This window comes from Eurosta solidaginis, chromosome 2 (assembly GCF_040869045.1).
Source record: "Eurosta solidaginis isolate ZX-2024a chromosome 2, ASM4086904v1, whole genome shotgun sequence".
Classification (NCBI taxonomy): domain Eukaryota; kingdom Metazoa; phylum Arthropoda; class Insecta; order Diptera; family Tephritidae; genus Eurosta; species Eurosta solidaginis.
The window spans coordinates 230,708,055-230,731,563 of record NC_090320.1 but is presented as its reverse complement, the minus strand read 5'-3'; the positions used below and the strand labels follow the sequence as shown (position 1 = coordinate 230,731,563).

At 37.4% G+C, this 23,509-nt stretch overlaps 1 protein-coding gene across 16 annotated transcripts in view; it reads right to left on the bottom strand.

Moving 5' to 3' along the window:
* Positions 1-4,749: 4,749 nt before the first annotated feature.
* Positions 4,750-23,509, bottom strand: part of LOC137240664 (serine-rich adhesin for platelets) — an 827,553-nt gene continuing 808,793 nt past the window's right edge. For 15 of the 16 annotated variants that reach the window (XM_067767223.1, XM_067767216.1, XM_067767213.1 and 12 more), the window contains 5 exons: positions 12,613-12,979; positions 12,313-12,541; positions 10,621-10,822; positions 10,233-10,561; positions 4,750-10,170 (listed from right to left, as the gene is read on the bottom strand). In XM_067767223.1, the coding sequence (XP_067623324.1) occupies positions 7,750-10,170; positions 10,233-10,561; positions 10,621-10,822; positions 12,313-12,541; positions 12,613-12,979 (3,548 nt within the window). In that variant the 3' untranslated portion in view covers positions 4,750-7,749. The remainder of the gene's footprint in view (positions 10,171-10,232; positions 10,562-10,620; positions 10,823-12,312; positions 12,542-12,612; positions 12,980-23,509) is intronic. The other variant, XM_067767228.1, reaches the window with a different exon arrangement.

The following is a 23,509-nucleotide window of genomic DNA, read 5'->3' as shown; positions in this document are numbered from 1 at the left end:
TGCGACTTCAGCCGTGGTCAGATTCTCACTATGCGCCAAATCTTAGGAAAAACCCGCGAAAATAGAATTACACACGTCACTTCTTCATTGAACCCAAAAACGCCCCTGACAAAATTTATATGGCTGTGCAAAATGATGAGGAGGAACACCATCAGCTCAGTCAGGAAGGACCGACAGGGTGACCACCCTTTCGTGCGATTTATTTAATTTGATGCTGGAGAAAATAATACAAGCTGCAGAACTTAACTGCTTGGAACGATCTTTTATAAAAGCGTTCAGTTACTGGCGCATGCTGACGACATTGATATCATCGGCCTGAACACCCACGCTGTATATTCTGCCTACTCCATACTGGCAAATAAATGGGAAAAGGAGAGTTTGATAATGAATGAAGACAAAACGAATTACCTGCTGTCATCCAGCAAAGGCCATTTGCGCCTTGACAGGCAATATTTTGAAATACTACAACACTTCGTTTATTTGGGAGCCAGCATTAATATAAACAACAAAAACCGCTCTGAAATCCAGCGCTGAACCACTCTTGCCAATATATGCTTTTGGGCTAGTCAGGCAACTGAAAGGTAAAGTCCTTTCCCTGAAAACGCAAATCATGCTATACAAGTCACGTATCGTACCCGTCCTGCTATATGGTGCAAAAGAAGGGATCATGACAACATTAGTAAGGTGGCCCTGCGAGTGTTGGAGAGAAAAGTTCTTCTAAAGATTTACAGACCTCTACGCGTTGTAGTACCGCTGGCTAGGTAATGTTATGCTAATGAAAGATGACGCTCCGGCTAAGAATGTATTTTTATTGGAACCCGCCTATGGAAACAGAGAAAGAAACCCTCACTCCGCATGGAAGGACCGGGCGGAAAACGATTTGAATTCCTTTGATATTGTGACGAATATTAGTGACACTAAGTGATACTCACATCACTAGTCTGATGCTAAGTAAATGAAGCCACAACAACAATAAAGCAGGCAGTCACTTGTATCTACATAAATTAATCAATCATTATATCTACACATATGTACGTACACGCAGCTGAAATAAAACGCACAAACACATGCATATATCTTATCTGAGATTTGCTTAAAAGTAGGCAATAATTTGTGCAAGTAACACTCACATGTCCACGCGCATATGAGAAGCTATAAACGTAGTTATAGTTGGTAATTTTATAGCTGCTAACTAACTAGTAAATTTTAGAATAGAGCCGCCTAGAAATGTGTCAACGAGGAAACCAAACACTAAAAAAGCAGCAACAGTTGAGGTACGAAAATCAGTTTTATTTAAGCATGCTATCTGTCGAGCAATACAAGTGTTATTTTGAAAGGGCATTGACAAACCCTAATGGACGCACTAAAACAACTGAAAGAATTTTCCAGAAAGAAAGCAAGGGTGGTTTCAAGCCAGCGCGCACTACTGTTGTGAAACGTCAAGACGATACTGATGATGCAAAGCCAATCCGTCAAGCGCAAGCTCTTAGCCAAACAACAAACTGTGAGGGAACAGCCCAAGGTAATGAGTAGTAAGATGAAACACAGTTACGGCAAGACGAATAATTCGGAAGGTTTCCGGGAGGGGGATTTGGTACTGCTATACAACCCTCACCGGCGGAAGGGTGTTCCATTCAAATTTTGGTGCAGTTGGGAAGGCCCGTGCAGAGTTGTGTAGAGGATCAGTGATGTCATCTACCGCATACAAACAATTGGGAAACCACGAAATAGAAGGGTGGTTCATTTGGAGAGGCTAGCAGGGGTTTAGATCGAGAAATTTGTCTGATCGGGACGATCACACTTAGGTGGAGGGCCGTGTGATGACACTAAGTGATACTCACATCACTAGTCTGATGCTAAGTAAATGAAGCCACAACAACAATAAAGCATGGAGTCACTTGTATCTACATAAAAGAATCCATCATTATGTCTACACATATGTACGTACACGCATCGGAGAGAAAACGCACAAACACATGTATATATCTTATCTGAGATGCGCTCAAAAGTAGGCAATAATTTGTGCAAGTAACACTCACATATACACGCGCAGATGAGAAGCCATAAACGTAGTTATAGTTGGTAATTTTATAGCTGCTAACTAACTAGTAAATTCTAGAATAGAACCGCCTAGAAATATGTCAACGAAAAAACCAAACACTATAAAAGCAGCAACAGTTGAGGCACGAAATTTAGTTTGATTTAAGCACGCTATCTGTCGAGCAATAGAAGTGTTATTTTGAAAGTAGTATAATAAAGACCATTTTGCATTATCGAATATTGGGGTTATTTATTCAACAGTTTAGTGATTCGAACGTTAGCAGAAGGTGGAAAATAAGCGAAATTTGCAGTAAATTCGTTACAATATAACCAAGTGGCGCAGTTGACTCAACAAAGCAGCGTCTGGCGAGCCTTGTTGGACAGACATAACCGTTAAACGGTTACGCGCCAATTAAGAAAGTAAGTAGGTTTGCGCAATCAACCCGAACTCAGTGAAGGTCTCCCTTCCTCCGCTTCCATAAACCGGTTTCACTAGGAAGATTTTCTGAGCCGGATCGTCTTCATCCATTCACATAACCCCGATGGTCCTGGGTTCAAGTGCGATGAAAATAAAAAAAATAAAATATTAAAAAAAAAAATGTTTTAAGTGAAACGGGTTTATTGTAAACAATACTTACATTAAGTAATAATAATACTAAAAGCTAGAAAATAATTAGGTAGGTCGTAGTACTAGTCATCACACTCATCATCAATCTAGGGCGTTCATCAGACAAGTAAATAAAATCGTTGGGCGCGTCAAATTTCTATTGATAGTCATAAGTAATACCATTTGGACCTTAATCAGGTTATGCTACGCTTCACATGTTTAGAAAATTCCACGCCCTAGCTTAATGAGGAGTGTGATGACTAGTGCCTAGGACCTACCTAATTATTTTCTACCTTTAGTATTATTATTACTTAATGTAATTATTGTTTTCAATAAAACCGTTTAACTTAAAATAGTTTTTTAAATTATATTATTTTCGAGTTTTTAGTCTTAATTGCCTATTATTTCTCATTCTATTTAGTTCATTTAGTGACTCATTATTACAAGGACTCTTTCCTGACAATTTATTACAATCCAAGTCCTCGAACTCCAAAGTATTTTGATGTCACTTCTACCGAACTGTATGTAATATTTGTTCCGAATATGAGCCAAATCACACCACAGATACGAGTATTTTTAATATCTCAATCCTTTCCGCAACAAGAGGGATTGTTTTTCATAAAACGATTCCTATTTCTGTACGTAATATGTGTTCCAAATATGAGTTAAATCGGACCACAAATACGGTTTTTTTTACATCTCGATCCTTTCGCCAACTGGCGGCGATTTTTTTCATAGGTCGCTTTCTATTCCTGTATGTACTATGTGTTCCAAATATGAGCCAAATCGGACCACAAATACGATTTTTTGAAATATTTCAACCCATGCGCCACCTATCGGAGTTTTTTTCTCATTATTGCATCGGGTTCTGAACTATATTCCAAGTTTTAAGCTTGTAGCTTATCGGGAAGTTACTTAAGGTTTAATAACAAAATTCGTGCAGGCCGGCCGGCCGGCCGACCAGACTGTCAAGTTAAGCTAAATAAAACCGTTTAAAACGTCATTCGCTTGCCACTCGGCAATGGTTTGCTAAACACTGCGAGTGTCGAAGTGAAGGTACAGATAGAAGCTATATCGCGTTTTAATTGCTTTTTTATGTTCATATCTGCGTAGAGCTCATTGCCTACTCAGCCCAAAGTAGCCCTTGTTGGAAAGAGTTATTCTTCGTTTGATTTCTATAATGATAGTACCAGATAGACGCACTCCTCCAAAGCCTCGAATTTATATAGCCTGTGGGTTAGGGGGCCTAAATAACACCCGTGGTAGATATACTTCCGTACCCATCTTGGGACCCATAATTTAAAAACCCCTCTGAATAAAAAAATGAAAACAATCCCCAGATAAGAGCTGTGCTTCAGGCGTGAAACTCATAAATAGTGCATCTGCCACTACTTATTTTACTCTTTATTTTGGATCTTCACTCATTTGATACATTCTTTTTTCATTCTTTCCTTAGATGTTATTTTACATATTTTTTATATTTATTATAACTATGTATAAATTTAAATTAAACGCATATGTACATATGTATGTACGTAGTATGTATGTAGGTAAATAGAGATTTTTGTAATTGGCTCTAAAGTGTTTATTTTTTGTCAGGTATTTTATTCACTTTGGGTGGGTTGGAAGGAAGGCATGAAGAGAAGTTCTGAGTTACTTTCTTTTTATAGTTAGTATGATACATGCTTCTATTTTCCTGTTATCTAAGCATTTTTTTTTAAGGAAACAGCTTCTTTATATCAAGTCGTTTTTAATAAAAAGAGAAACTTTATAAACCGAAACCTTCTTTAAGAATGAGAGTTTCTCAAGTTTGAGGCACACAAATTCGCCATTTCGTTTAACTTATTTATATTATGTATGATTTTTATTACGGGCGTTCACAGCAGCCATAAGTAATAGTTAGGTGATGTACAAAGTGTCAGTGTAGTAATGTTATAAAGTTATAAATTTGATATTATGTCAATATGACGTGTTATGATACCTTGTGAATATCTTAATTTAGTAAATTCACAAAGTGTTATATTATGTCATATTATCGTAAAACTAAACTTTACGACGGCCATAAGGTCACATGCTATTATGACGCTTTGTGTTTCCACTAAGCATAAAATCACAAGTCATAACATTTCCAAATTATTTGAACATTTTTTTAAATCTATGACATTTCAATCTTTGTGACACTATTTTAATCTCTCCTAATTATTTTTCATGCATTCTGTTCCATTTAACTTTTAAACAAAATTTTTAACGTATTTATATTGATGACAGTAAGTTGTTGCTAGTGAATATATTTTACATTCTAAGATAGTCCCTAAAGATGTTGCATATTTTGAATTACACTTACTTCAATTTCCGCGTCTGATTTGGAGTATCACCCTATCTCGGCTGCAAGTTCGGAAATGAGCTATCTCAGGACTTATTTTAAGAAAACGAAGTACCATATTTTTTTTAGGTTAGGTTAGGTTAGGTTAGAGTGGCCACCGGTGCGAGCACCAGTGCACTTAGGCCCAAAAGGTCCCATTGTGATACCACGTGGATCTCTCCCCTACTCAAACCAACAGGTCGATTCAGCAAATGTCAGGAATTTCTTTGGTTCCAACTTAGCCAGATCACAAAGATCGTCAAAGAAGGGAGATCCCAGAGATTCCTTCCTCTTGCGCCAAAGCACAATCATTGAATTCTGTGATGTCTGAAGTGGGTATTTCTTCAAATGAGTTCAGATATCTGTAATTTTTCCATAAGATTTGCCAAGTAAGCGTGTTTTAAAACGCCATAGTCCTTTGAGTAGTCAATTTGATAATAGCAGCATAAGCATTATGCTGAAATCAGTCACAATATTTCTGATGCTGATACAATTTAGAATTTTGGAAAAAGTTTAGCAAGGTTGTCACGTATTTGTTTCAATTCAGTGGATGTTATCTGCATTTAATAGCTGCATCCTTATTCATATCGGCGTAAAGTTCATATAGATCAGCATTGAATTACCTCCAAAATTCGCCACTAAATCTTCTTGATTCCGACACAATTATGATGAGAGACTTATAGATTGTGAACTCTGATCGTCGAGAAGACTTTATTTCTCAACTGTGGACTCAATCCCAAGTACTCTTTGCTCCCAAGATTGAATCTTTGTGCAGTGGAATACATTCCAGTATAATGTATTTCGATTTGAAATCAATAAAGGAATGATGCACTTCGATTTTCTTATTCAACATGTTATGCATTTTCAGTTCAAACTTTTTCAAACTGACTACTTGGTTAAACTTCCATTTGATTTGAAAAAAAGTTTCATTGGATGAGAAAAAGGTTTCATTTGATTTGAACGAAGTTTAGTTTGAAATGAAAAAGTCTAATTTGAAATGAAAAAAGTTTAACTTGACTTAAAAAAATTTGTTCTGAAAATGCTATACGTGATATTAGTATAGAGAGAGGTTCCGTAATTTTAGGCGTTACTTACGGAGTATCCGCATTTTATAGTTTTTTAGCCGGCATCGATAACAGAGCATTTCCCGACCACGATAAAAAGAGATTGTCGATTTGTTTGTATTAAATGAAATCTTTCCCCTCATCACGAATAAGAGTTTCGGCTTCATTATTGAAAAAGAAAAAAACAAAATACTTGGCGCAATTTACCTTCGAGGAGATTTAGGTCAAGCTTCTTTACCTATTTTCCCTAGAAATCGGCGGACGGAACCTACATGTTTATGCCGCATCCCGCCGTGAGCCCGCTGCCACCCCTCTTATACTCATGCCTTTCAGCCGAACGTTTCTGTTCATTGGCATTTATCACCATCATCGTTAATTGCCGCTGTGTAAAGTCACGCTAATTATAGCTGAGTCGCGATAACTGACGCCAATTGGGAGCACTAAGGGAGATCAAGTTTTGTGTAACGTGCCAATTTGTAGAAAATACCAAAATTGGTACTTTATTTTTGAAGATAAGTTTGGCCAAAGTTCTTCGAAGGTATATGGCGCCAAGTGACTATTATTATTGATTTCGGACAAAGTTCGAAATAGGTATGAACAGAACGAGAAATGAAAATTTTAAAGAACTGAAAATTCCGAAAAATAAATTAGAATCCCAATAACAGATCCAAGTTTAAGAAAACCACGACATGGACCGCGTTTGTTGAAGTTTACTGCGACAAGTGGCAATATATAGCAAGTAGTCGCATCACAAATCAAAGGCCCGTTGGGTCATATAAGTGCAGCTAACTGTTCTTATGATAAGAGGGTGAGTGGTTCTCTGATTTCATTCGTTGAGATTTCAGTCGGTGTGACAACAACGCAACTTCGTCGCTCTTTCGCCTTGCAATCGTCCAAAAGCAATCTGTCGCCGAGATCGAGTTTTTCTTTACTCGTTTCTTTGTGTGTTAGGTAAAGTAAATTTTAAAGCTTATCAGTTCTATATCTATACCTTGGCGGAAACAGGAACAGGTGACCGTTGGAACTCAGCTGATTGGTACCTACTTTTTTAATATGATTTGACATGAATTTTTAATTATGTTTGCATGTATGTCACCGTGCTGCGAACTTGTATGGTTCCACCATGATCTATACATATGTATGTACGTGAAATACATGAACTCTTACGTAGGTACTTATGTAATGGTATTTATTTACTATCAAATACATATAACAATTTTAATTGTATTAATTGCTCACGAAATGCTATTTTAAGTTCACCCGTTTCTGTATTGTTTTTGTTTGTTGTATTTTCACTAAATAATTTTGTATACTAATTTCCTAGATTATAATTATAAGTACATAGTTTCTGTTTTTTTTTTTTTTTTGTAGTTACTAACATGATGCGAATCTTATACATACTAAGCTCCTGTAAAAAGTTTTTTTGTGCCAATTTTAGGTCACACCAACGAAATGCAATTCCTAAGCTTAACAGTCGAAGAAAAGCTCTAAACACACGACTCTCTTGCAGAATATAAGCTACACACTTCCATGGGAAGCGCGAGACGCAAGGACTCTCTCTCTCTTTCTCACGTTCTCATTCTTTGAATATCGTTTATTTGGCACTTTTTGTACCTGCTTTTGCCCGTTTAACCCATTTTATAAACCGAACGCTGCCGTCGCCCATTGGATGCTAGCTAGAATAGTGTTTCCTTTGACCATTTCCTATTAGAACCCGTCAAGTGGGTCGCTTCGCATGTCTCCTCACTTTCCTTTCTGGCACGTTCGACATGATCGGACGCAGACGAACTATCTGAGCTCTCATCAGTAGGTAATTTTATTAACGGCAGTTCAAGCATAAAAGATTGACAAGTGCCCTCGTTGGTCGTCCTACATCTGTTGACATCCAAAAAGCTTAAATTCGTAGCACTTTTACTCACCACAGAAACGCCTGGAGAGTCTGTCCGCATATCTATGGCGGCTGTTGAAGTAGCGCTTCCAGAGCCACGTATAATGAGATTTTTCAATGACGATGGCATACAAATAATTGGTTGACGCGTTGTCGACCTAATGATCATGGAATCTGAGACCGAAGAGGAACAATGGTCATCATAGAGTCTGGAACATGGCAGTTGTTGTGGTTGTGTTATATTCGTTTGATTTTTCGTAGTTTCCGTGAAGCGTTGATTTCCAGCTACAGTCACATCAATTGCAGCTGGTGCAGAGGCGTCACTTGCGCCACCACCCAAACTACAGCTGGTTTGATTATTAACCGTTTGGGGGCTTGCACGTCCAAAACTTACAACCGTATTTAAGCTGCTGTTTTGTGTAAGAGTGGCTGAACCACCACCACCACCGCTGTAGATGTCACCTCTGCCGATGCTACCTCCACCGCTACTACTTGGGCCAAAACCCATGGCAGCACCACAAAGTTCTGTATTCAAAGTAGAACAAGTATCTTCCTCTGTGTTGGTGGTCGCTGTAGTTGTGGTTGTAGTTGGTAGACTATGCGGATCGCTATATTGTTGTAGAAGTTGCGCACGACGCGGATGACGTGGTGAGCTACTTGTGCAAATTATGGAACCGAAATGTGTCTCGAATGGCACTGATTCGGCAATAGTAGTTGGTGTTTGGCTACCGCTACCGCTAGGATGTTGAAACTCTTTCAGCTGATGACCGAGTAAAGCTACGCGATCACTGGAAGAAACGCTGATTGTGCGATGACGTTGGAGTAGAGGGCGACGCGCACGTAAAAACTTTGTGGCACTCACACCTCCATCATTGGTTGCAGCACCCAAACTGTAACGTTTTTCGATGGGGTATCTTACAGTTTGCTGTGCAGCAGCACGTGTTGATGTATCGGCTGCATTGCGTACTCCCGCTATCCCACTGACTATGGCACCACACCCACTGTTTTGTCTCGCTACAAGCGCTAAATTTTCATGTATACCTTCGGGATCGTGCTCGCCAAAGCTGATATCTTCACTGTCACTACTATACTGTTGCATATCTTCGTCTGTATCGGCTACACTATTCACGAATACCGAATCGTCGTCGACTGAGCGCTCAACTGAATCTTGGTATTCTAGCGATGAGATTTTGAAGGAACTAAGTGAGGCGAGTGGCGCACGTTTTTCCGCATTGAAAAGCGCTTTCGCTGATATGGTGCCCAGACTGCCACTACCATTTAATTTCTCCAAACTGAATACATTACTATCCATACTTATGCTGCTAGAGTTTGCCGTTGTAGTATTCTCTACTGCAGCAGCACCAGCTGTTGCTGAAGCAATAATAGATGCGGAACTCGTAAATGGAAAGCTATTATTATTGCGTTCTTGTAAAGCTGACGGTGGCGTCATTTGTCCCGTGGATGTGTTGATACGCTGTAATTCGAGTATGGCTACCTTACCACATATACTGCCATGTAAATCATCAGTTGGTGAGTCGCTGTAATGAAACCCATAGTGTGTGCTTGTTGGTGGTGCCGTTTGCTGTGTAGATTTTAGCGCTGATCCAGCAGCGCTACTAGCACTATCACCTACAAAGCCAATCAAGCCACTGCTTTCAAACAATGTTTGATTGTAAGGATAAATATCTACAGTATCAGCACTAATCGAATGAATCTCTTGTTTGCGACCCGCCTGTGCACTCTCCGGATCGCAAAAAGCTATGCTGTGTTTGCGTACAAATTTGTGTGCTTCTTTTCGAGCGTTGGTTAATTTAGTATCAGCACTGATAATAGTATTGGTAGTTCCAGTCTTACTATGGGTTGTGATTGTAGCTACCATGGTGGGTTTTGCTGCAGTTAGCGCTTGTGCTTTGTTCGGTTCTTTAGCGTTCGACGTTGAAGTACCATTTGAATATGCTTGCAGTTGCTCATAGAGACTTCGTTCTGATGGACAAGGTGAGGGTTTCGGTGTTGGTTGTATGACTTGTATGTCGGGATAGTAGTAGTCCCAATTGTCGGTGCTCGATGCGCGTGATGCTGTGGATAGTTTTCGTTGAAGTGTTGGTGGTAGATTGCCCAAACCTAATGTAAATGCTGAACATCGTCGTTCTAAGTATGAACTCTCCGTACTGCAACAAGTCATAGCGCTGCTGCGTCTCGAATCCTGACCCTGGTATTGAGAAAAAGGAAGTCAGTTATGTATCTGGGAACATTCTAAGAAGTAAAACTTACCGCAGGTGGTACTTCCAGTAACCCACCGCTTTTACTTTTCGTCGAATAGGTACGTTGTGGCCTAATGGCGGGCATTTCATCGACACGTGTCCCACTTCGCGGGTAATCAGTACATTCCAGCTCATCTTCTGTTTCAATAAAGTAATCATCATTGCCGAAACTGCTACCCATTGGATAGTTACTTAGTATACGCGATGACTCGGAGCCACTTTTTCTTCGTCCACCCGCAAAGCTGCCAATACCAGAAGTAGCTGAATAGGAAAATCGACGAGGTGGCTCCAGCAAACTGCTGTAGCCACCGCCACCTGTTGTGTCATAATCAGGAATATCTTTTTCAGCTTAATCTAAGGTTCTGAAGTTATTAGTATAACATCGTTTGTATACTTACCGACAGAAGAAAAACGATAACCCCGATTTAGCAAAGGTGGCGCACTTACATTGCCCAAAGATAACATTCGTTGTCGTCGATAGATAATCGCATCATATTCATCCGGATATATTGACATGCCAGTTGCGACCATTGCCTCTTGTATTTCACGTTCTTCTTCTTCTTGCATACATACAGCGGCCACAGCAGCCATTTTGGGATCCTGGAATAGAGTACGAGAACTTTAAAATTTCCAACAGCTGTAAACAGCCGATGTGTACCAGGACGGGACCTTAAAAAATACACTCGAAGTGTTTGTCAAACCACTTCCGAGGGGCGACCTCGCTTAGAAAAACATTTTTGTGTAATTGAAATTTTTTTTTTAGATTTTGGATTTTACTTTGCGTGAACTTGAACCCACGACCTTCGGTGTGGTATGCGGAGCATGCAAGCACCACGCCACGGTGGCAGACTGATCGGGTGGTCGGGTCTTGAGGAATTTATGAACCAAGGTATAGACCGGGCCGGTACTGGCCCCCTTACTTGCGAGGGCGTTCGGAAATATCAATAGAGGGCCCGCTCTTGTACCCTATGGGATGCGAACACAAAGATGGACTTATCGGCCAATTTTACGGCGGCAGCTGGTTCATCAAAAGCGTCTCAAAAAAGTGATTGGCGTCTCAATCTAACGAAAGCTTTCGGATTATGACAAGAGAAACCTTAAAAACTTTCAAGTGGGTGGTCAACAGGTCCCAAAGCTAAGCTTGGAGAGGATGCGATGGTGATATCGGAGAAAACCCAGATGTCAACACTCTAAGTGAGGCTCTTTAAGGGAATCCAGGTGCCATGAGCTAAGCATATAAAAAATGATAATAGCAAATCCACTTAATTTTGATAATACTTTTTTAAATATAGGGTAGATATTTTTTGATTTCGGTACTAACTTCAGTCTATAAAGCTTCCTGAGCCTTAGTCATATTCCATAACGACGGACAGAAACGAAGGTGGTCCATAAACCTTACTGAGGCAGATCTCGCATCTGCACCAAAGGATTTCTCGCCGGTACGCACTTCCTTTCTCCGAAACAGCTCAGATGTGCCTCCAATATGCAAACTACGTGCGGAGTACCTCATCCCAAAATCCTCTAGATTAAAGTCTTTGTATTGGGAATCTACTGCTACGAACCATGAATGAGCTTTTATTAATGCCCATCCAATGACCGGCTGTTGTGAACTTTGTGAGATGCCTTTTTAAAAATTTATATCATTACATCAAACCCATCCTTAAACACTTTACTCCTGAGGTTTTAATAGACTGCTTACCAACCCATTGCCTACGCCGATGACATTTCCAATCTCTCAGCGATCTACCTTAAAGTTTCATTAGCATTGTAGATGCCCGGTCAAATGACTGTGGACTTAGTGTAAATTGTTCAATATAGAGATGTTGTTGTTCATGAGGCAATACAAAATATCTATCTTTTGAATACGCACTTGGCATGATGTCCACCAAAGTTTTCTTGTAAAGTGAAATAACTAGGCATTATTATGGACAATAGACTATGAACCGAGTGACCGTTCGTTTTTACTACCTGAGTATTTTAATAGATATGCGCACAAAGTTTTAGAACTAACCTATCTTAAAGTAAAGTAAACGCCGGAAAGAAGTTAAGAATCAAAATAAATACTTTTGCAATTTGAAAACTCAACCAACCTTCAAAACTTTCAGTGTCTCATTGGAACTGCTGCGACTTTTCCAAACTATCAGAAATACCATTAAACCGAAAAAACCGCTAAGCGTTGCAGCAATCCGAACTCCAGTCATTACGTCATATGTTGCATAGAACTCTTCTTGCTCAAGTTTTCGTTCAGCTGCAGTTTTATTGTAGCGTCCACTGCCTGTCCGTCGTCCACCATTCGGATAGGGGAATACGTATGTGGTACTAAAAAATGGAAATAAAAGCAAATTATTTGAAGATAATTATACTTAATCATCATCTCATAATGGCCTTACCCAGTCGTTGTATTTGTGGCGGGTAGAGCGTTATTATCAAATTGTTGGCTATTCGCATTGCTGTTACTATGAAACGGAAGAGGATCATTAAATGCAACGAGTGGCATGGCCAACATTTGATTTGATATATCCGTTGTGACCGAACGTGCTGGCCTACCGCCATTGATAATGTAATTTGCATTCGTTGCTGTTGTTTTTGTTGCACGTGATATAGTAACAGTTGATTTGGAAGCGTTTGAAGCGGAAGAACTTGTTGATGTTGTTGTTGATGACCTTGAATTCTTTGATAATGTTGATGTAATTGACGAAGACGGCGATGAGGACACTGCACGTGCTGTAATTCTTGCCATATCTATAGAAACATTTTCTGAAAAGCGAGAAAGAAATTATGTCAGTGAGTAAGGAAGAAGATTAATATCCTTAATAGACTTAAATATTAATTGACTGCAATTATTTAGGGACAATTCTGGGATACTTTTGAGATCGAAAGAAAAGTTAAAATTGAGATTTTAATACAATACATTTCCAAAGGGGAGGTCTTGGACAACGGTACGGATATGGACCAAAATTTGCATGGTATATTGTCTACTATAGTACATATTATGACTTAAAATGTTAGACATAAAAAAGTGGTTATAATTTTTTAAACCTCCAAAAAAAAATCCAAAAAATTTTTACCGCTGTGCGACACCCCTAAACCGTCGCCAACCAGGGCCAAAAAGTGATATGTGATATCTTTGCCCTTGTTATCACGGTTTGAAGGAGTGAGACTGGAAAACATCGTTTAATTGTCTTATAAGGATCACCCTAATATGCATATGTATTAACAATATATGTATGTGTGACATCATTACAGTTGATATCTGCAAACTTGTTTAAAGTTCTTTCCTTAAGTTGCTAAGTGGGTGACAAGTGTTTTATGGTAACAATAATGAGATACGTACATAGATAAAAAAGTTTTCCTACATATATGAGTGTCCTTTGTGTTAAGGTTTTGTTGAAAGAGTAAACACACTTCGTGTCAAAACTGTCATCACTATTAAGAAACTTGTACGTACATGCATTACCCTGAAGCCAGAATACTACAGTTTTTAGACTGTAAACAAACTAGTTCGAACAAGTAAGGAAGGTTAAGTTCGGGTGTAACCGAACATTACATACTCAGCTGAGAGCTATGGTGACAACATAAAGGAAAATAACCATGTAGGAAAATGAACCGAGGGAAACCATGGAATGTGTTTGTATGACATGTGTATCAAATGAAAGGCATTAAAGAGTATTTTATGAGGGAGTGGGCCATAGTTCTATAGGTGGACGCCATTTAGGGATATTGCCATAAAGTTGGATCAGGGTTGACTCTAGAATTTGTTTGTACGATATGGGTATCAAACGAAAGGTGGTAATGAGTATTTTAAAAGGGAGTGATCCTTAGTTCCATAGGTGGACGCCGTTTCGTGATATCCATAAAAGTGGACCAGGGGGGACCCTAGAATTTGTTTCTACAATATGGGCATCAAAAGAAAGGAGTTAATGAGTATTTTAAAAGGGAGTGATCCTTAGTTCCATAGGTGGACGCCGTTTCGAGATATCGCCATAAAGGTGGACCAGGGGTGACCCTAGAATATGTTTGTACGATATGGGTATCAAAAGAAAGGTGTTAATGAGTATTTTAAAAGGGAGTGATCCTTAGTTCCATAGGTGGACGCCGTTTCGAGATATCCATAAAAGTGGACCAGGGGGGACCCTAGAATTTGTTTCTACAATATGGGCATCAAAAGAAAGGAGTTAATGAGTATTTTAAAAGGGAGTGATCCTTAGTTCCATAGGTGAAAGCCGTTTCGAGATATCGCCATAAAGGTGGACCAGGGGTGACCCTAGAATATGTTTGTACGATATGGGTATCAAAAGAAAGGTGTTAATGATTATTTTAAAAGGGAGTGGGCCTTAGTCCTATAGGTGGACGCCGTTTCGAAATATTGCCATATAGGTGGACCAGGGGTCACTCTAGAATACGTTTGTACAATATGGGTATCAAACGAAAAGTGTTAATGAGTATTTTAAAAAGGAGTGGGCCTTAGTTCTATAGGTGGACGCCTTTTCGAGGTATCGGAATAAAGGTGGACCAGGGGTGACTCTAGAATTTGTTTGTACGATATGGCTATCAAATGAAAGGTGTTAATGAGTATTTTTAAAGGGAGTAGGCCTTCGTTCTATAGGTGGTCGCCTTTTCGAGATATCGCCATAAAGGTGGACCAGGGTTGACTCTAGAATATGTTTGTACGATATGGGTATCAAATGAAAGGTGTTAATGAGTATTTTAAAAGGGCGTGGGGCTTAGTTCTATAGGTGGACGCCTTTTCGAGATATCGCCATAAAGGTGGACCATGGGTGACTCTAGAATGTGTTTGTACGATATTGGTATCAAATTAAAGGTATTAATTAGAGTTTTAAAAGGGAGTGGTGGTAGTTGTATATGTGAAGACGTTTTCCAGATATCGACCAAAATGTGGACCAGGCTGACCCAGAACATCATCTGTCGGGTACCGCTAATTTATTTATATATTTAATACCACGAACAGTTATCCTTCCAAGATTCCAAGGGCTTTTGATTTCGCCCTGCAAACCTTTTTCATTTTCTTCTACTTAAGATGGTAGGTGTCACACCCATTTTACAAAGTTTTTTTCTAAAGTTATATTTTGCTTCAATAGACCAATCCAATTACCATGTTCGTATTTGGTATATTGTTATGGCATTTTTTTCATTTTTAGTAATTTTCGATATCGAAAAAGTGGGCGTGGTCATAGTCGGATTTCATCCATTTTTTACACCAATATAAAGTGAGTTCAAATAAGTACGTGAACTGAGTTTAGTAAAGATATATCGATTTTTGTTCAAGTTATCGTGCTAACGGCCGAGCGGAAGGACAGACGGTCGACTGTGTATAAAAACTGGGCGTGGCTTCAACCGACTTCGCCCTTTTTCGCAGAAAACAGTTATCGTCCTAGAATCTAAGCCTCTACCAAATTTCACAAGGATTGGTAATGTTTTGTTCGACATATGGCATTAAAAGTATCCTAGACAAATTAAATGAAAAAGGGCGGAGCCACGCCCATTTTGAACATTTCTTTTATTTTTGTATTTTGTTGCACCATATCATTACTGGAGTTTAATGTTGACATAATTTACCTATATACTGTAAATCAGTTTTATTTTTCTTTGAGCTTAAGGCCTATTTTTATAAATAAAACACTTGATTTTGTGTTAAATTATTTAATTTATTCGATATTTCGACCTTAGTCTAAGGTCATCATCAGGACTGCAAGAAACAATACAAAAACACTAATAAATTGATCAAATATTAACATTTTTGACATAAGTCATTTTCACATATAAACAACATATAAAAAATATAGATATATTTAACATAAATCATCAGCACAACTTACGTTTTAAGCAATGCTTTAAAGACTAAATTGCGAAAACAAAATAAATTAAGGAATAGCCGACGAATCAAACAAAGAGTGTGCATAAACAAATGAAGTCCCGTAATTGTAAACAAAAATTTTATAAAAACAATAATACATTAAGCGGCGAAAAAACAGCATGCAGAAAAATTGATCACAGCAGTGTAGTGTTGTTGTTGGGAGAGCTCAAGAGTGGCTTTTGTGCTTTATTATTAGGTTGCGGTAGGCGTAGGCACAGTGTTCAGTGTCTGCCTTAAAATTCATACGTTTATTATTAGGGGTGTCAACTATGTGTAGCATTTCTAACGTGAAGCGTTTATTATAATTTTTCTCCTCTTCTAAAATGGTGACGTTCTCAAAATCCGGGTAGTGGCCTGTGTCTTTACAATATGCTGTTAATGCCGTTTTATTATCAGAAAAATTATTCCTTAATTTTATATTTGATTTGTGAGCGGATATCCTTGTCTTCAGTTTAGATTTTGTAGTACCCACATATACTTTCTCGCATATGTGGGACCCGTCACCAATACAAGGAATCCGATACACTACGTCAGATTTTTCCTCTTTAGCTATGGGATCTTTCAGTTTGCTGAATACTTTTTTTAATGGGTTGCTGTAGGTAAAGGCTAGCTGCACCGTTTCCTTGTCATACAGTTTGGAATTTTTGATCCTCTCCGAGAGCCCAGGGACATAAGTAACCGATTTATAAATTTTTGCAGTTTGATTTTCCCTATTACTATCTTTATCACGCCTCGAGTAAAATTCGTATATAAGTTTGTAGATTAATTTCGTGGGGAAATCATTATTTTCTAGGGTATCCTTAATGATATTGATGTTTTTGTTGTGGTACAATGTGTCGCTGATGGAGAGAACACGCCTCAAAAAATTTTTGGCAGTGTTAATTTTTATATTTCTAGCATTCTGCGAGTAGAAGTTAATCAATCTTCCAGATGTTGTGGGTTTTTTGTACCAGTCTATTGTTAATCGGTTATCTCTCTTAATTATTAGGGTATCCAAAAAAGGTATTTTCCGTCCTTTTCTATTTCGATCGTAAACTTAATGGATTTATGATACCCGTTGAGTAGATTTAACAATTTGTCTGTGTCCTCTGTTTTTACTATGGCGAATAAATCGTCCACATATTTAGTTAACAACCTAGGTTTGTTGGCCGATTCCATTTCAAAACGTGTTAAAAGATCCTCCATCACAATATCGGCTATGACTGGTGATGCTGGAGAACCCATGGGCATTCCTGATCGTTGCTCATATATTTTATCTCTGTATTTAAAGTAACGATTCTCTTTAATACAAAACTTAACTACAGTTAAGAACGGTTCCTTTGTCATGGACGTGTTCTCCTTTATCTTGTCCCATTTTGATCCTATGATTTCAAGCGCCAAATCTACTGGTATACTAGGGAATAAAGACACAACGTCGAACGACACTAAACTCTCGTCATCATACACATACGTATTGTGTATTTTATTTTTAAATTCAATTGCGTCTTTGATGTTATATTTAGATGATAAGGTTAGTTTATTAAGAATTTCTACAACATATTTACATAAATTGTAGGACGGGGAATTAAAGGACGAACAGATAGGCCGGAGTGGAGTTCCTGTTTTGTGAATCTTCGGCAGACCATAAATACGGGGTGGATTAGACGTTTTACAATTGAGACGATACTTTTCTTTCAAGTCAATGACCTTGTTATTATATAATTTATCAACTATTTCGTTGTTTTTTGCTTGAAGTTGATTTGTAGGGTCTCGTTTTAGCACTTTGTACGTGGAAATGTCGTTTAATATTGTTTGCATCTTTTTGTTATATTCCGTTTTGTCCATCAATACAGTGACGTTCCCCTTGTCTGCATTGAGAACCAAAAGTTGTTCGTGGTTTTTTAAGAACTGTTTTGTGGAGCGCAATGTTTCTAGCGTAAATCTATCCCTTACAGAAATGTGTGTCTTGTTAATGTGGTTCTGCAAAAGTGTTGTCAAATTATTCCTTTCAATCTCTTGTTTTTCTTTTTCTTTAATTGTTTGTATACAGTTCTCGCCATCTGCTATCAACTTAAATAAAGGAAATTCTTTAACCTCGGGGGGCATCGCGTATTTTGGACCATGGGATAGAAGCCACATAATATTTGTTGGTATTTGTGTGTCTGTCGTGTTACAAATGTAACCTGGCACCACCCTAATGTTCAAACTTTGTTGTTGTTTCTGCTTTAACTGTTCGTACTTGTTAACTTGTGTATTTTTCACGTCGGTCTTTAGCTTATTTATCAAGAGCTCTTCACTTTCAAAGAATGTGGTGGCATCATGTGTTGTTAGGGAATTTGTTATTTTTGTTTTTAACATATTTACCTCTTTTCCATTTCGCCGTAGAATCTCGTGTTTTATTGTGATGAGAAGATTTATAAGTTTGAACCTGATTCTCTCTATGTACTTACTCACGGTATTAGCTAGTTTTGTTGGTAATTTGTGACTATTGATGTTGTTGTTTATAATGTAACTTATAGTTTTGGTTGCATTTGTTATGAAGCTGGGAGTAAAGGCTCCATTACTGATACTTAGCATAGACTTGACTTGGCTTGCTAACTGTCACTTACAGTTCTGTTAAATTAACATTGCATGTTACTGATTACTCAAAACTTAAGTTGACTTAGAAGTCTGTTGAATTTTGATTTTCTATGTAAGTTCTAAGTGACGTTTACATTTTGAGATGCCATTTGTTTGTTTCCATTTCATTTTGACATTTTGTCATACAAATTGAAATTTATTTAAAAATAAATTTCAACGCTGATTATGATGCCAGATTTTATGCGCCAAGTGGAGTATAATCGTGGCTAAGTTGCCAAGTTTACGCCAAGTTAAGTCAAGTCTATGCTAAGTATCAGTAATGGAGCCTTAACGCCGTTTCTCCTACATCTCTCCAGGAATTTTGTTGACTCCGAGAGTCTCGCGAGTTGATGTGTAGTGCGTTGGTATTGTTTGATGCTACGTTTGGTTTTGATGTTGTAACCATTGTTGATGTTTTTGTAAACGTTTGTGGTGCCGTTTACTTCTCGGTGTGCTCGCCGTTTAATCATACTGGAGTTACTTATTGGCCGGTAAAAATATATATCAGTTTTATTTTTCTTTGAGCTTAAGGCCTATTTTTATAAATAAAACACTTGATTTAGTGTTAAATTATTTAATTTATTCGATATTTCGACCTTAGTCTAAGGTCATCATCAGGACTGCAAGAAACAATACAAAAACACTAATAAATTGATCAAATATTAACATTTTTGACATAAGTCATTTTCACATATAAACAACATATAAAAAATATAGATATATTTAACATAAATCATCAGCACAACTTACGTTTTAAGCAATGCTTTAAAGACTAAAATGCGAAAACAAAATAAATTAAGGAATAGCCGACGAATCAAACAAAGAGTGTGCATAAACAAATGAAGTCCCGTAATTGTAAACAAAAATTTTATAAAAACAATAATACATTAAGCGGCGAAAAAACAGCATGCAGAAAAATTGATCACAGCAGTGTAGTGTTGTTGTTGGGAGAGCTCAAGAGTGGCTTTTGTGCTTTATTATTAGGTTGCGGTAGGCGTAGGCACAGTGTTCAGTGTCTGCCTTAAAATTCATACGTTTATTATTAGGGGTGTCAACTATGTGTAGCATTTCTAACGTGAAGCGTTTATTATAATTTTTCTCCTCTTCTAAAATGGTGACGTTCTCAAAATCCGGGTAGTGGCCTGTGTCTTTACAATGTGCTGTTAATGCCGTTTTATTATCAGAAAAATGATTCCTTAATTTTATATTTGATTTGTGAGCGGATATCCTTGTCTTCAGTTTAGATTTTGTAGTACCCACGTATACTTTCTCGCATATGTGGGACCCGTCACCAATACAAGGAATCCGATACACTACGTCAGATTTTTCATCTTTAGCTATGGGATCTTTCAGTTCGCTGAATACTTTTTTTAATGGGTTGCTGTAGGTAAAGGCTAGCTGCACCGTTTCCTTGTCATACAGTTTGGAATTTTTGATCCTCTCCGAGAGCCCAGGGACATAAGTAACCGATTTATAAATTTTTGCAGTTTGATTTTCCCTATTACTATCTTTATCACGCCTCGAGTAAAATTCGTATATAAGTTTGTAGATTAATTTCGTGGGGAAATCATTATTTTCTAGGGTATCCTTAATGATATTGATGTTTTTGTTGTGGTACAATGTGTCGCTGATGGAGAGAACACGCCTCACAAAATTTTTGGCAGTGTTAATTTTTATATTTCTAGCATGCTGCGAGTAGAAGTTAATCAATCTTCCAGATGTTGTGGGTTTTTTATACCAGTTTATTGTTAATCGGTTATCTCTCTTAATTATTAGGGTATCCAAAAAAGGTATTTTTCCGTCCTTTTCTATTTCGATCGTAAACTTAATGGATTTAAGATACCCGTTGAGTAGATTTAACAATTTGTCTGTGTCCTCTGTTTTTACTATGGCGAATAAATCGTCCACATATTTAGTTAACAATCTAGGTTTGTTGGCCGATTCCATTTCAAAACGTGTTAAAAGATCCTCCATCACAATATCGGCTATGACTGGTGATGCTGGAGAACCCATGGGCATTCCTGATCGTTGCTCATATATTTTATCTCTGTATTTAAAGTAACGATTCTCTTTAATACAAAACTTAACTACAGTTAAGAACAGTTCCTTTGTCATGGACGTGTTCTCCTTTATCTTGTCCCATTTTGATCCTATGATTTCAAGCGCCAAATCTACTGGTATACTAGGGAATAAAGACACAACGTCGAACGACACTAAACTCTCGTCATCATACACATACGTATTGTGTATTTTATTTTTAAATTCAATTGCGTCTTTGATGTTATATTTAGATGATAGGGTTACTTTATTAAGAATTTCTACAACATATTTACATAAATTGTAGGACGGGGAATTAACGGACGAACAGATAGGCCGGAGTGGAGTTCCTGTTTTGTGAATCTTCGGCATACCATAAATACGGGGTGGATTAGACGTTTTACAATTGAGACGATACTTTTCTTTCAAGTCAATGACCTTGTTATTATATAATTTATCAACTATTTCGTTGTTTTTTGCTTGAAGTTGATTTGTAGGGTCTCGTTTTAGCACTTTGTACGTGGAAATGTCGTTTAATATTGTTTGCATCTTTTTGTTATATTCCGTTTTGTCCATTAATACAGTGACGTTCCCCTTGTCTGCATTGAGAACCAAAAGTTGTTCGTGGTTTTTTAAGAACTGTTTTGTGGAGCGCAATGTTTCTAGCGTAAATCTATCCCTTACAGAAATGTGTGTCTTGTTAATGTGGTTCTGCAAAAGTGTTGTCAAATTATTCCTTTCAATCTCTTGTTTTTCTTTTTCTTTAATTGTTTGTATACAGTTCTCGCCATCTGCTATCAACTTAAATAAAGGAAATTCTTTAACCTCGGGGGGCATCGCGTATTTTGGACCATGGGATAGAAGCCACATAATATTTGTTGGTATTTGTGTGTCTGTCGTGTTACAAATGTAACCTGGCACCACCCTAATGTTCAAACTTTGTTGTTGTTTCTGCTTTAACTGTTCGTACTTGTTAACTTGTTTATATTTCACGTCGGTCTTTAGCTTATTTATCAAGAGCTCTTCACTTTCAAAGAATGTGGTGGCATCATGTGTTGTTAGGTAATTTGTTATTTTTGTTTTTAACATATTTACCTCTTTTCCATTTCGCCGTAGAATCTCGTGTTTTATTGTGATGAGAAGATTTATAAGTTTGAACCTGATTCTCTCTATGTACTTACTCACGGTATTAGCTAGTTTTGTTGGTAATTTGTGACTATTGATGTTGTTGTTTATAATGTAACTTATAGTTTTGGTTGCATTTGTTATGAAGCTGGGAGTAACGCCGTTTCTCCTACATCTCTCCAGGAATTTTGTTGACTCCGAGAGTCTCGCGAGTTGATGTGTAGTGCGTTGGTATTGTTTGATGCTACGTTTGGTTTTGATGTTGTAACCATTGTTGATGTTTTTGTAAACGTTTGTGGTGCCGTTTACTTCTCGGTGTGCTCGCCGTTTAATCATACTTGAGTTACTTATTGGCCCGTAAAAATATATATCAGTTTTATTTTTCTTTGAGCTTAAGGCCTATTTTTATAAATAAAACACTCGATTTAGTGTTAAATTATTTAATTTATTCGATATTTCGACCTTAGTCTAAGGTCATCATCAGGACTGCAAGAAACAATACAAAAACACTAATAAATTTATCAAATATTAACATTTTTGACATAAGTCATTTTCACATATAAACAATATACTGTTCGTGGTATTACATGTATAAATAAATTAGCGGTACCCGACAGATGATGTTCAGGGTCACCCTAGTCCACATTTTGGTCGATATCCCGAAAACGCCTTCACATATACAACTACCACCACGCCCTTTTAAAATACTCATTAATACCTTTCATTTGATACCCATATCGTACAAACATATTCTAAAGTCACCCCTGGTGCACCATTATGGCGATATCTCGAAAAGGAGTCCACCGATGGGACTAAGGTGTATCCCTTTTAAAATACTCTTTTATATCTTCCATTTGAAACGCATGTCATACAAACACATTCCAGGGTTACCCTAGGTTCATTTTGCTAAATGGTGATTTTCCCTTCTTTTGTCCCCAAAGCTCTCAGCTGAGTATGTAATGTTCGGTTACACCCGAACTTAGCCTTCCTTACCTGTTTTTTTTTTTTAATTCAAAGAAAATGGAAACATTTTATATCAAGTGTGCGTACACAAATATAACTATAATTATAATATAAAAATATGGTGAAAATTTTTGAAGAAAAAGTTGAAATAAAGTTCTTGAAACCGACGCCAATGTGGTTCGCTAGAGTATGTACAAAATATAGCAAATATATATATATAGCAATCATGCGTATTTATTTATTCACATATTTGCGTATATATATGGCAACATACTTTCTTACAAAGCTGTCGATGGTAATTCGGAACAAGTTATGTTTGTTTGAATTCAGATTTAAGTTATTATTATTTTAATTAAAATTACTACTATAGCAATAAAATCATTAGAAATGAAATGTACTTATGTGTAATTTATACAAATAAAAAAAACTACGTTTAATACTAAGTTTAAATATATATTTATCCAGCTTTTATTTTTTCCACAGGTATTAATGTCATATGAACAGAAAACTCTGTTGATGTAAAAGTTTACGCTATTAATCTAACAAAACAGAAATATCTGTTATTTCAATAGATTTCACTCGTAATGTTATTTCGACAATAAACTCTGTTAATTTAACAGTTTGCACTGGTAATTTCAAAACAGTTTTGATGGGTATTCTTAGAGCGACAGTAATAATTGTTAATTTAT